This window comes from Antechinus flavipes, chromosome 6 (assembly GCF_016432865.1).
Source record: "Antechinus flavipes isolate AdamAnt ecotype Samford, QLD, Australia chromosome 6, AdamAnt_v2, whole genome shotgun sequence".
NCBI classification, from domain to species: domain Eukaryota; kingdom Metazoa; phylum Chordata; class Mammalia; order Dasyuromorphia; family Dasyuridae; genus Antechinus; species Antechinus flavipes.
Window position 1 is genome coordinate 6,921,063 of NC_067403.1, and position 13,938 is coordinate 6,935,000.

The 13,938-nt window shown below is 39.1% G+C and overlaps 1 protein-coding gene across 4 annotated transcripts in view; it reads left to right on the forward strand.

Moving 5' to 3' along the window:
• Positions 1-13,938, forward strand: part of CPEB2 (cytoplasmic polyadenylation element binding protein 2) — a 64,221-nt gene that overhangs the window by 48,070 nt on the left and 2,213 nt on the right. For all 4 annotated transcript variants that reach the window (XM_051967229.1, XM_051967230.1, XM_051967227.1 and 1 more), the window contains 4 exons: positions 3,072-3,190; positions 3,447-3,561; positions 6,173-6,354; positions 12,111-13,938. The exon at positions 12,111-13,938 is cut by the window's right edge and continues 2,213 nt beyond it. In XM_051967229.1, the coding sequence (XP_051823189.1) occupies positions 3,072-3,190; positions 3,447-3,561; positions 6,173-6,354; positions 12,111-12,338 (644 nt within the window). In that variant the 3' untranslated portion in view covers positions 12,339-13,938. The remainder of the gene's footprint in view (positions 1-3,071; positions 3,191-3,446; positions 3,562-6,172; positions 6,355-12,110) is intronic.

Here is a 13,938-nt window from a genome sequence, read left to right on the forward strand (position 1 = left end):
CAAGAGTTACATGCACTTTTGCTTTATATTTTTATTAAGAGTTATAAGACTAGAGAACATTTGTTCTTGTATGTTTTTTTCCAAAGCGTAGTTATTTGTGAAATGGGGGTTGAGTAAAATGTCATTGTAAAAGAGCCGTTTTCTAATCAATCATTAAATATTAATTACCATCTAACAACAATGAAACAAACAGTCTTGGTTATAAGACCTTCAATCCAGGAAGGCCAGGGGTCTTGTCACCTTCTCTGTTCCACAAATGAAAAGTAGCTTGGGGGGGTAGAGGGAGTACCAGAGCCTATGAGAAAAAGAAAATGGGTGATCTTTAAGGAGAGAGATTTAACAGTAAACATTAGTAGATTCATTGCTCCAGTCCATTTATATTGCATATTTGTCATTCCCCCCCATTGGAAAGCATCAAACTAGTTAAATTTAAGTAAAACTATTTCAGGGAAGAAAGTAATCTAGTCAGATCAACTTCATCTTTCAAATAAATAGGGGGAATTTTTTTTTTTTTTTGCCAGCCACTATGTTTTCTATTTAGATATTACTGTTATTATAATCAGCCATATTCTGTGTATGTTTAGGGAGTTATTGACTATTTTTGAAAGCTTCAGACTAGTAAGCTATCACATGGATATTTAAAAAGAAATTTCTCCAGTTACTTGTAAAACAACATTGGGGGGGAGGGGAATTATACATGTGCATTAATTTTTTACATATTTCCGTATGAATCATGTTGGGAGAGAAAAATCAGAACAAAGGGGGAAAACCATGAGAGAAAAAAAATAGTAGAGAAAAAGAACTTAACATAGCGTGTGTTGATTTACATTTAGTCTTCTCAGTTCTCTCTCTAGATACGGATGGCATTTTCCACCCAAAGTTTACTGGGATTGCCTTGGATCACTGAACCGTTGAAAAGAACTAAGTTTTTCATAGTTGATCATCACATTATATTGCTGTTACTGTGTACAATGTTCTCCTGGTTCTATTTAATTGATTTGTTTCTTACAGAACAATAATATCCCATAACATTCATATACCACAATTTGCCCAGCCATTCTCAATAGTGATTTATAGCATTTTTTTCATGAGTATTGATGACTTGAATTTCTTTATCTGAAAATTGTCCTTTGACCATTTATCGATTGAAGAATGGCTTGTGCTATAGACATTTCAACAGAGTCTGACTTTACTTCTCTCCGGGGTCCCTCTAATGGGGTACCTCACAACTCTACTCTTTCATTCTGTACAATGCATGGTCATGTCCTCCCGTAACTTCTCCAGAAAGTGTCTCCCTACTGTGCTGGAACTCAGTAAGTTTTAATGAAATGTGATGATCAGTTCCGATGGACGGGGCTCTCTTCAACAATGCGGTGACTCACACCAATTCCAAGAGACTTGTGATGGAGAGAGCCATATACATCCAGAGAGAGGCCCCTAGGGACTGAGTGTAGATCACATCATAGGATTTTTGCCATTTTTGTTGTGTTGGTTTTTTCCCTTTTGACCTGGTTTTTCTTGGATTTTCACCATTTTTGGTATTTGTTGGCTTGTTTTTTTCCATTCTTATGGTTTTTTCCCTTTTGATCTGATTTTTTCTTGTGCAACATATGAGTGCTTAGAAGAATTGCACATGTATTGCTTGCTGTCCAGGGGAAAGGTGGAGGGGGGAAGAAAAATTTGGAACACAAGGTTTTGCAAAGGTAAATGTTGAAAGCTATCTTTGCATGTATTTGGAAAAATAAAAAGCAATTTAAAAAAAAATAAATTCTGATAGATTCTAAATTTCATCCAGAATAATGTTGATAACTTCTATATTAGATTTATTTGTTCATTAAGAGTTCAGCAAACATTTGTCAAGCATTTAATTATTGAACACTGACTTTCTGCATTGGGCACCTGTACAGATACAAAAAGGAAACTTTTTTGGTCTTCCAAGAGTTTGTATTCAAGATACATAAGGAAGGCATCAAAGTGTTCATACTGCAGTAAAAAAAAGTGCGTGTGATAAGTAGAAAAGTAAACAATGTATAGATTTTTGAAGCTGGAATGATTAGGGAAGGTGAGATTTGGGCCAAGGATGTACATGGAAGCTCTAATGAGGGACTTCTGCTTGAAGTTCTACCTTGGGGAGTTCTTGAAGCTTTCAGGTAGCTGAGAATACTTGATTCTGTCACTAGTTGGCTTTTGGTTGTAATAGTGATGTGACCAGTTCTGGCAGCAAAATGTGAAAAGTTGTTTTGTTTCTTTTTAGTTCTAAGTAAACCGTTTCATATTGTAGAGTGAAATCCACTCTAATGCTTTGGCTTGATAGTTCCTTTCACACTGAAACAAGATTACGTTCCCTGTGTTTTATGGGAATTTCATAGATCACCTGCATTTTCCAGTACCAAAAATAACATTTGGCTGTAGGTATGGTCTATGTGGAGATGCCTGGTGCTCCCTGTCTGTGCCCAAAGACTAGGGGGAGCCAGGAGGTCGAGGTGAACAAGCATTCATTAAGTAACTTTGGCTAACGACTATCCTCGCTCTCCCCCCCTGCAAAAAAAAAAAAAAAAGTCCTTTATATCAAGGAGCTTAGACAGTAGTTTGTGGACATGGGAGGGCTCCTTATGGGAGCTTATCTAGCTGTTATCAGGACACAGATGGTAGGGAACGGAGACGCCATTCTCCACCAGCCGCCACACTCACCTGCCTAGAATGAGGGCAGCTACTGAAGCCCGTGGATGCTTCAGAGATTGAGCAGAGTCTTCAAGGGAGCTCTCTGGGCCAGAAACTCCCCTTAGAGTAGTCTACAAATACAAGGAAGACCGGTTCCTTTTCTGGGAAGAGCTTTACTTGTCCCTGAGACTTCCTCAAGAAGCTGCCGGGAACCAACATTCTCCAGCACTCTCCACCTGCAGCATCCCTAATGGCCCCTTGTTGTCAGTGAGACTAATGTTGTTTTCGGTCGTGTATTTTATGTCTCTTATTTTCAATAAAAATGTTAATATTCAGGAGAAAATGGGCATCTTGTATTTTCCTCTATTTAAAAAAAGTTTTTTTTAATTGTTTTTTTTTTTTTTTTTCAGGTTATGCATTCCTTCTCTTTCAAGAAGAGAGCTCTGTGCAGGCATTGATTGATGCTTGTATTGAAGAAGACGGAAAGCTATATCTATGTGTTTCTAGCCCTACTATCAAGGACAAACCAGTAAGTAAATGGCTGCCAACCACACACCTGCAAAATTACTTCAGAAGTACTGTTTAAAAAAACACCAAACTAACTTCTCACAGATGGAGTCAGTTGGTGTTTTACCAGACTTAGTGGTCTTTTGATCGTGTTCAAGACCAGCAGTTAGATCTGTGACATTGGCTAATGACTAGAACTAAGATTAATTGGCAGCAATATAAATGTGCTTTGTTAGTAAGTGGAAAAGTTTAAAGTAGTGTGCACTTGTTTAAAATAGGTTCAGATCCGTCCCTGGAATCTAAGTGATAGCGACTTTGTAATGGATGGGTCACAACCCCTGGATCCTCGAAAAACAATTTTTGTTGGAGGTGTCCCCCGGCCATTGAGAGCAGGTAAGTAGAAAATCACTACTGATTGAACTTTATAAATATTGCAATTTTACATGAACAAAATTACAAATAAATTAATAAAACATAATTTAAATAGAGTTCGCATTTATGAAATTAAAAAAAAAAAAAAAACCATTAACCCAACAAACTTTTTCCCCCTAGTATATCTTTTAGAAAGCTCTTTTTTATGTTCATATTAATTAGAAGGAATTAAAACTAAAACGATTTACCACTGAAGTAGAGACCGAATTCAAATTTCACCTCATTGAGCTTATGACGTGTGTAATCTTGGACAAGTTATTTAAAACTCCCTGCTATCCAGGTTCAGGATCCTTAAAGTAAATGAAGTGTGATAGACGGGACCCAAAGCTTCCTCTTAATGTGACAGCCTGTTGGGGTGTTGATTCTATTCAGGACTCCTCAATTTCTGAGATATATTCATTTAGAAAATAATGAGTTTCTGCTACAGGTGGGAAGGTGATGAGAATGAACCACAAAATCAATGGTTTGGGAATTTGAAAAAAGGGAAAACAGCCATTTGGAGTTGCAAATTTTACAGAATACTTTATTTAAAAAAAATAAGTTCTTGAGGTTAAAGAACTCTGCCTTTTTCCAGGCCCAATTCCCAGCATAGGTGCCAGGCACATGGCCTGGGAGAGGGCCAGCCGCCTCATTCCATGGGTTTTACAAGATAATATTGACTCAAAGCTGAGATTCAGACTCCAACCTGAGCTCTCACAACTCAAGAAAGAGTGCTTTTTTGTCTCGTTAGGACTGCTCCCCTTCTATGTCATAACTATATGTGAATGTTTCATATCTACCCTCAGCCCTCATGAGACTGAGAACTCTACAAAGGGAGTTTTTTCATCCAAGCATCGCATCTTTCCCCAACATACCAGGGTACCTTGTAGCACAAAGTATTGCCTCACAACGTCCTTTCGGAATATGCAGATTTTGTAATAATTTGGCGGCAGGGGAGAGACTGATAAAAAAAATTGCTAAAATACAGCTAAATTTTCAAATGGTTAGGCAAGAAAAAAATTTCCCCACTGTAACCTGAAATTGATTTCATTCTTTGGAATTTATAAGAGAGTAAATCCCAAACTGAGAACATTACTTCAGAAATTTCCCCAACCTGCAGTTCCAGAAATAAAATATCTTGTGCCATATTGTAGCCAAAGTTCCATTTCTACCTCTTTCATTGATCTTTCAATAGCTCCTAGATGATATAACCTACTACACTCCTCAGAATGTAGCTGTGCAAGTAATTCGAACAATAATTTTTTTTAAAAGGCCAAATATTTTGAAATGATTCCACTTTGAAATGGATGCTCTGGTAGTGAATAAAATTGAATTGTCATTTTTGTGCATTAACCTAAAGAAGCTTTTTATTTGAGTTACTGGGTAGATTAGAGGGATAGATGGATGTGAAAACAGAACACATATAATACTCAAAGCTGTTTAAGACCTAATATCACCTTTACACTCTTGTTCTGCTTGGTACCTAAATGGCTTTGTTGTTTCATGTCATTGAACTGGTGCATCATGGGGTGAGAACTTCTCCTCCTTTTTATGTCTTTAATTCCTGTCTCTCTTATTCCATAAGTCTTTCAATGAGCTGGAGGATTTTCACTCTTTTTTTTAATATGTCAGGAATATACCTTATCTCCCCCCCACCTCCTTTCCATGTCCAGAATCATAAGAGGTCTCCTTTTGAAGCTTTGGTGGCTTTGGTGGGAGAGGGTCACACAGCTAGGAAGTGTTAGGTTCTGAGCCAGGATTGGAATTCAGGCCCTCCTGACTTTAGGACTGGGGCTCTATCCACTGTGCCATCTAACTGCCCCTCTACACACATTTTATTGTCGATCGAAAAGCAATAGTAACTTTCAGATTGTTTGTATTTTAGCAGTCAGTGGGAGAGGTCACACTCCCAAGAAAACCAGTAATTTTGCAGTCACTAGTTGTCTTTTCTTTAGTTTGTGCTGATTAAGTTCACCTCCTGGTTGTCAGACAAAAAAAAGTCAGCGTATCAGCAAATCTGTTCGGTGAGATATTGCAAATAAACACAAGAGATCACAAATGAAACCAACACAGGCCTTTCGCTTTGGAAAGAGAGTTAGTGTGAAAAGCAGTACCCCCAAATGTTTTCCTATAATGTATGTAAATTTTCAATTTGGGAACCTTATGGGAAAATCTGATTTTCAATGAGAAGGAAATGTAAAATTAAAAAACCATTACCAATTCTTTTCCATCAGTTTCCATGTTTGGAAAGCAGTTTGCAGTGATGTTATTATAAAGAAGTTATATCTCACTAGAAAGAGAACATCACTTAGAAGATCTCAGTGGTATTATGTGCCAGCTTTGGGTAGCTCTTTCAAACACTGAGTTGCTACCATTTCACCATTTTCTTATCTGTGAAATGGAAATAATTCCATCCTTTTAACCTTTTAGGGTTACAAAAAAAATAGTTTGTAAACTGTAAAATATTTTAGAAATGTGTTGGGTTTTTAATGAATAGTTACATTTGTTATCTTCATGAAATTTTTAAAAATCAATTTTACTTAAACAACTTTTTAAACTTTTTTGTCTTTAAACACAAAATTTCCTCTTACAGTGGAACTTGCGATGATAATGGACCGGCTCTATGGTGGAGTTTGTTATGCGGGAATTGATACAGATCCAGAGCTGAAGTACCCAAAAGGTGCCGGGCGTGTGGCTTTTTCCAATCAGCAGAGCTATATTGCTGCCATTAGTGCTCGGTTTGTTCAACTTCAACATGGCGATATTGACAAACGAGTAAGTTGTATATTATAAATGTGCTCGATTTTACATATCGTAAAGTGTTGTTAAAAGTACAGCTCTGAGAATTTGTTGTGATAAGTTTATAACACTCTAGTATTGGTCCTAACACATCCTTTTTAATCTGAGTTATTTCTGAATGTACATTTAAGACTTCAAAATCCTTGTGCCTTTTAAAAACTTTGAACTGAGGGTGATCAGAATAACAGTCATTATTAATGATATTTAATAGGAAATGACATTTTTGTACTACAGCTTATATGTATTTCATTTCACTGAGCCATAGAACACCATTGATCTCCTTAGGTATTGTAGCAAATAACCACTTTCTTTCTTCACATCTTTATTAGCAGTTTATGGTTAAATTTTTTTCCTAATCATCATAAGAGCTGTTTAACACCATTATACAAACTAAATCACTAAAGGTTTAAAGGTATATTTAGACTTTATAAAGATCTTGTTTATGTCATGCCTGAGGACATTCCTATAGGAATTCTAATGTAGGTTAATTTAGGTTAATGTCCAAAGCAGGGGAATAATATTTCTTTAATATTCTTTGATTTTTTATAAAATCTTTTAAAAATGCAATTAGGTAAGTTATGGATTATATTAGAGGCTTCTTAAGGTTGTCTTCAACTCTGGGCCTCTGAGAAATTCTGAGGACGATGCTCTGCTCAGGTTCAATCAGGAGTGACCCTCAGGGGCACTTTGGGGAAGGGACGGGTCTGTTTATCTCATGTTTGGGGTCTCCAGTGCTTTACACTTACTAGATGCATTGAAAACTTTGCCTTTGCCTTTCATACTCATGGCAACTCTTCCATTTGCTGCAGCTTCTGAACATGGTATAAGACTTTTAAAAAAATGTTGGACAGAAGTATAAACCGAGTCACAGGTCCTAGAATTTAAAGCTAGATTTTGCAACAGTTGCAGTTAGCACATGCATTCAAGGAAGAAAAATATTTGTTTGTTTAAACCTGGTTTAATCTACATGATCTTTAGCTCTTTTCCTTTTTATCTGATTAAGGATTTGAACTTTTAAAAAAAGTAAAGAAATCAATTCTTCTCTGTGCTAAAAGTGAGACTGAATTACCATTCTGTACCGAAGGATATTACATTTTGGGTTACAAAATGCTCGATTTCCTCAGTATACTATTGTTAGCATAAATAAAAGTTGATGTTTTCACTAATCCCCCCCACACGCACACACACTTCTCACCGCAGACTCGGCATATTAAAATTCTTTGATATAACTTGAGTTGATGACAAGAAGATTAGCCGCCGAGGCTAGATGCCCAGATGGTACCCATTAGCTGTTGGGCTGATCTTCTTTCCAGATGAAACATTAAGCGTATTTCAACTCCATACTATATAGATGAGGGCTTCTTAAACACTTTCCATTTAATGACCTCTTTTTCTTCTGGAAAGTTTTTATCTGACTATATAAAATAGATATACAAATCAAACATTTACTGATGAGAAGTCAGCATTTCATTAAGTCATTATTAAGCTTTGCTATAGATCTGTGATGGGTATCCTAATCGGAGGGCTATTCTTTATTGTGTCAGCTAGAGACCTTTTAAAGCTATTTTTAAGCTACTTAGAGGTGTTAAATATTAACGACAGCTGGCATTTGCTTCTTTCTTAACCGAATTCTTAGAAATTGAAATCAGGAGGGAGAGCATATAAGCAAAGTGAAAGAAACCCAGAATACTCACATTTTCTAGGTGATGGAGTTAAGTAGTATAGCCATATTGACTTTCCTTCTGTGACTTACACTTTCTTACCCTCTGAGCAATCAGAATTCAGGCTTTACGATCCTTGATTTTTTTTTAAATTACTAAATTCTGTTTGGTTTTAGTTAGCCTTTCATTGTAATAATAAGAAACAAAAATGCGGTACCATAAAACTGATTAGCATAAGGAAAATTAAAAATACTTATTTTAAGTAGCAAAAAGGGAATTTTAAAGGAATTACCAGCTTGGTAGCCCACAGGAAATTCTCTTTAGTAACGCAGCTTTTCAAAATGATGGGAGCATGAGCATAGAACTCGACGAGGCCTCGGGTCCAGATTCTGGTACTGCAGAGCCCATCCTTTGTATGCGAGGCTGCTTTAGGCCCTGGTTCTCTTCCTCTTCCAAGGTCAGCCCCAGTGGTCTGTTATAATAACACGAAGCCGAAGGTTCCGTTAGCTCTTGATGCCGCCTTTGCTGTGTGCGTTCAACTTGTATATGCAGCGAGTTACAAGTCATTCATCTGTGTGCAGGAGATCAAGGTTAATAGATCTGTGGGGGACCGGAGTCAGAGCCCTTGGATTCCATGGTGGGAGCACGACCCCAGAGCCCACGGGACCTTCCAGCTTTCAGATGAAGGCAGCTCTCCTGCTCACCTCTCTGATTCTTAATTCTTTCAGCTACTCACCCCTGGCAAGGTCCTTCTCTCCTGCAGCTTTTCCTTCCAAAAAATGTGCTCCACCCCAGAAGTGGGTAGCCTAGCCAGAGTAGAGAAAGATTGTTTCCCACTCTTTTAATGCTGGGGCACCTTAGGATTGCATTTAATGTTTGGGAGGGGAGGACCAGGGCATGTTGCTGAGTCATATGTTGATTGAGCTTTTAATTGCTAAAATCCCCTAACCTAGTACAGGTTTTCCTCTCCTATTCTGAAGGCTTTTTTTTAATACAAAGATTTTTCATTTCTCCCCATTATATTTATCCATCTTAAATTCAACTATGTATTATTTGAATTCAGACCCTATTGCCCAACATGTTAGCTGTCTCTCCTGATTTGTCACCTGCTAATTTAATTAGCATTCCAACTTTGCCTCCTTTTCCCAAGTCACTGATAAAAATGTTGGAAAGGGCGAGTCCACGGGAAGATCCGGAGCATCGCTAGTTCCGACGGCACCAATTGGACCGTGATCTCTCGCAGAATAAAAAGGCACAGAAGGCATTTGGAGTAGTAGACAGCCCTCCTTGCAGGCAGGAAGAGCACTGGCTAGGTGCTAAGTGTGTAACTTGGTTCCCATAGGCAACTCCCCGAGTTTCTCAAGTTGCAGAGCCATGACTGATCTACACTTGTAGAGAGACAGTCCTCACTGGCAGTTCCTTATACCCACGGATTAACCAGAAAATGCAGACCATCCACTCTTACCCACAGGAACAGAAAAAGATTGTCAGACACTTGCCAAACTGGAAGTAAACCATGTCCATAGCACCCCCTGACCTGTCATCCAGCAGCCCTTTAAGAAAGAAAATTAGGTTAGTCTGGCATGCCCTGGGCTGGATGAAGTCACTCTGCTTTTAGACATCGAGACTGCTTTTTAAATGTATTGAAGGTGCTGTCCACTTTCCCATGCAAGCTCAGCAGCCTGTAATGTGCAGATTTCTTGTTAGAGCTCTTTGACCTTCGGTTCACTGCTAACCAGTTCAGTTTTATCCTTTGCGATTTATTGGAAGCTCAATCTCCTAAGCAGAAAATACAGAAGCAAGAGAACTGTTTTGACTCTTGAAAATCAAGACATTGGCTCAAGGCTGCATCCCGATGGTCAGGGAGTGGTGTGGCTTCTACCTTCTCACTTACCTTAGCTTTCAACTCCCTTCAACCATTTTCTCTTATTTCCACTGACAGTTATCCTTCTTGACAGATAAAAGGAAAAGGTGAAATGTTTTCCCTTCCTGTTGTATTTATTGTCCCAGCCCAAGCACAGAGCGTTCTGTTCCTCCTCCCTACGTAACCAAAAACAATCCCTTTTTGTCTTCCTTAGAATTATCGTCCTGACTCTGGACTTTAGCGCCCCTGAAAATGTTTTGTCTACCTTCTACGCTTTTTTAAAAAAAAAATCTAGATTGACAGCAAGTTTCCTTTTTATTTGCATAAGTCTCAAATGTATATTCTTCATTTAGTTAAATTTGTGTTTAAGAACTCAGACTTTCATTTTTGAGAAATTGAAGTTGCAGGAGAGGTCAGGCTCTGTGACTTCCTTGGTGTAGGGAACTTCCTCTACCAGGGCTGGCACCTTCTCATCTTGGGGAGTTGCTCAGAATACTTAACAGGGGTCAGTGATTTACCCAGAACAACCCAGACTGTGGCAGAGGGAAAACCTGAAGCTGTATCTTCTGGCATGGAGGACAGCTCTCTCTACCACCCCCGTTGACTCAGAAAATGAGATTTACTGTTAGCAAAAATCAAAAGATTATCAGCTGTATTCTGCTTTTAAGGGATTTTGTGTTCTTTTTCTTACTGATGTGCATAGATAGTTTACCTCCAGTGGTGTACCCCTCCCTCCCGTGTCTTAATTGCTGAGAGTGCTCGTGAGCTGCTGTCGCCCAGACAGTTCTTTGTGGGGACAGGCCTCTTTGGAGTTAGCTAGCCAGAAAACAGATGTACTTTGCAGAGTCGGGCTCTAAATGCCTTCAAGAGCTCAGTCAATTCCCTGTCATGATAAGGCATCGAGTAGGGTTTTAGTGGGGGGACAGAGGAGCTGTAGAATTGAGAATTTTAATTGCCACAATTATATGGATTTAATAGTCTTTGTTAGAAAAGATCCCTTTTTGCCAGTTGGCTTTGTGAAAAGGAAAATAACTTAATAGTGCTTACGTCTCTGAATGCACTCTGAAGAGAAAAAAATAGGAATACAAAAGTTGCATGGAAGAAGAAAACAGCCTTTCTAGCGTTGTTAAAGTAAAAAGGAAATCAGAAACCTCGTAATAATCAGAGGCATCTCCTTTTGAGAGGAGTGCTGCCAGCCTCTCCCATCTTATATGTGCGAAGCTGATTGTGTAACCAAGTGTAAGATATACTTTATTAGATTTCAGCTGGTTGATGTCTTCCTCTCTTGCGGATGGGAAAATAGAATTCTAAATCTTAAATTCTTGCCCTCTACTCTCCAACAGACAATCCCTTTCCCTTCCTTAAAAAAAATCTCATTAATATTGCAAATTTGATAAGGATAACAATTACACTTACATTTAACTTAAAACAGAGCCAAGAACAAACTGTTGACTGGACTCCACAGAGTCCAATCATGAAACCATTCTGAAATCCCCTACTAGTCCTATCCAGCCAGCCTTGTCCACCATCAGTGATGAACTTTTCAAATACTCCACTGAAATTTAGGCACTGGTACAGCAGCCTTGACTGAAAGAGAATCAGGTGATTATTAGTGTGGTATGTCTTCAATCATCTATTTGTGATGGCCACTGTCTCTGAGCGCTTATAAACTCTTCCTTTGCAGAAATTGTGCCTTCTTAGAGCATCAGGCTTTTGCACTAGGGTGCAAACTAGTCTGAAAATATAGGATGATTTCTGCTTCTCGCCAATCAGCTCTGTTGGTGTTTTAAATCATATTGGGGGGGGGGGGGGACTGTTAGAACTGGCAGGGACCGTCTAGGCTCAGCTCCCAGGTGGAGAGGATGCAGTTTATGGAACTGCATCAGAGGCTCGAGAGAGACACCCTCCAACACACATGAGCTTATGGAGAGTGCCCTGCCTCTACCTCATTAAAGACAGGACACCGGCGGAAGACGAGGGCCCCTCCTCTCCCCGCTCCCCGCTGCCGGGGCCCTGCCTCTGGGTCCACCGTCTAAGCGCGTCATCTGGGGGGACGCGTCTCAAGCCCGGTCTTCCCTATGGCCCGTCTGCGCGAGGACGTGGAGGCGGCTTTGACCCCGGAGCTTTCTCAGCGGTCCGGTAACTAAGCGTCGGTCGACAGCGCGCCCGGCGCCGTTAAAGCCCTCTCCCTGTGTTTGCCTCCGCAGGTGGAGGTAAAGCCATATGTGTTGGATGACCAGATGTGTGACGAGTGCCAGGGCGCGCGCTGCGGTGGGAAGTTCGCCCCCTTCTTCTGTGCCAACGTCACTTGCCTGCAGTATTATTGTGAGTTTTGTTGGGCGAACATCCACTCGCGCGCAGGACGGGAATTCCATAAGCCATTGGTCAAGGAAGGCGCTGACCGCCCGCGTCAGATCCACTTCCGCTGGAACTAAGGATGGCGAACCGGCGTCTGTTTAAGGAAAGATGGGTGCATGTGGCTTACTGTGTTTGAAGATACTGATGTGCAGAAGAAATAAGTGCATTCTTCTGCTTTTCACCCCAGCTCTCAATACATGCATCTTTATCAGCAGCCAAAACACTACAAGCCTCTTGTTTTTCACCAAAACCCTACATCTCAGGCTTACTAATTTTTGTGATATTTTCATGTTAAAATAAAATGTTTTTTTGTATTTTCTCCAAGTTATTTTTATATGTAAAGTTAAAACTAGATATGAGAATGTTTTTTGCATAGGGGCACACAGTCTGCTGCTATATTTAGTGGGTGAAGCGTGCACTTATTTCTAAACATGGGTTTTTAACTTCAAGATCTGCCCCAGTAATTTACCAAAGGTAGCAAAATAATAGTGAAGATGGAATATGTCTGCTACAAAAAGCTTATTTTTATTGTTGCTATTTTCAGTGTATACATAAACTAAAAAAATTAGGGTTGATTTTTGCTCTCCATTTTGACTTGCAAGAAATAATACCTCAAGATAATCTGATTTATTAGCTATTTTTAAACATTTTTAATCACAAGCTGTATTAGCTTTGCTGCTATATAGGTGTTATGTGTAATGCCACCTATTAATACGGGATTGAAAACGTTTTAAGACAAACTGCATTGCGGATGAAATGCAGGCAGCACAATATGGCCGAAACTGCCATAGTTTTAGAATGTGAAGAAAACTTGCATGTTTACTTACCTGTATACACCATATGCATGCACTAGAACTACTTACTAACCAGAGGTGAGTTATTGCAAATGTTCAGGCATAAAACAGAAGCTCTCTCGACTCTAGATAGCATGAGCAAATTAGAGAATTTGTTCCGAGAAAAAGTAAACAACAAACTTGCATGCGTTATCGTGACTCGAGTTTTTTAAAATGTCCTCAATGTGTACAATATGCAAATTAGTTTTAGATTAGAAAGTGCAGCCATTTTGTGACCTGGTCGGTAGTGGAATTCGATTTACGCAGACTGGATGTAATATTTGTAATCCCTGTGCAATTCTGTGACGTGCGGTTCTAAGTCGTGTGCAGTGATTTAGTATAGGTCAAAGGTTGAGTTTGATTTTGATTTTTTTTTTTAAGCTAGAACTTAAACAGAAGTAATTCAAGTTGATTTTTTAGCCCCTTTGAATAGTTCATGGTTAAGATTTCCTCTACAAACCAAAGATGGCCAGCACACTGCTAACATTCGCCAAATGTGAAACCCATGAGTGATCCATGTTCAAAACAAATGTTCTTAAAGATGAATGCATAATAACACTTTGGTAAACCTACGTGAAGTCAAAATGGAGACGGTGTCATATACAGACGGCTAGTTGCATCAACCTAAATTGTACTTGAGACATCGGTGAGATCTGGCCTGACCCGTGTGCGTTGCGGTCGGTTATTTAACGGTTAAAGGATTGCTTTTAAGTTGATGAAGGAATTCTTGTGTATCGACCTCGCTTACGATTTTTTTTTTAAAGTAATTTGGAAACGGGCACTATTTACTGAGTTTCCCTTGGTACTGAGCACTACTAGAATAGCATTAGCAGTGTTTTTTCTC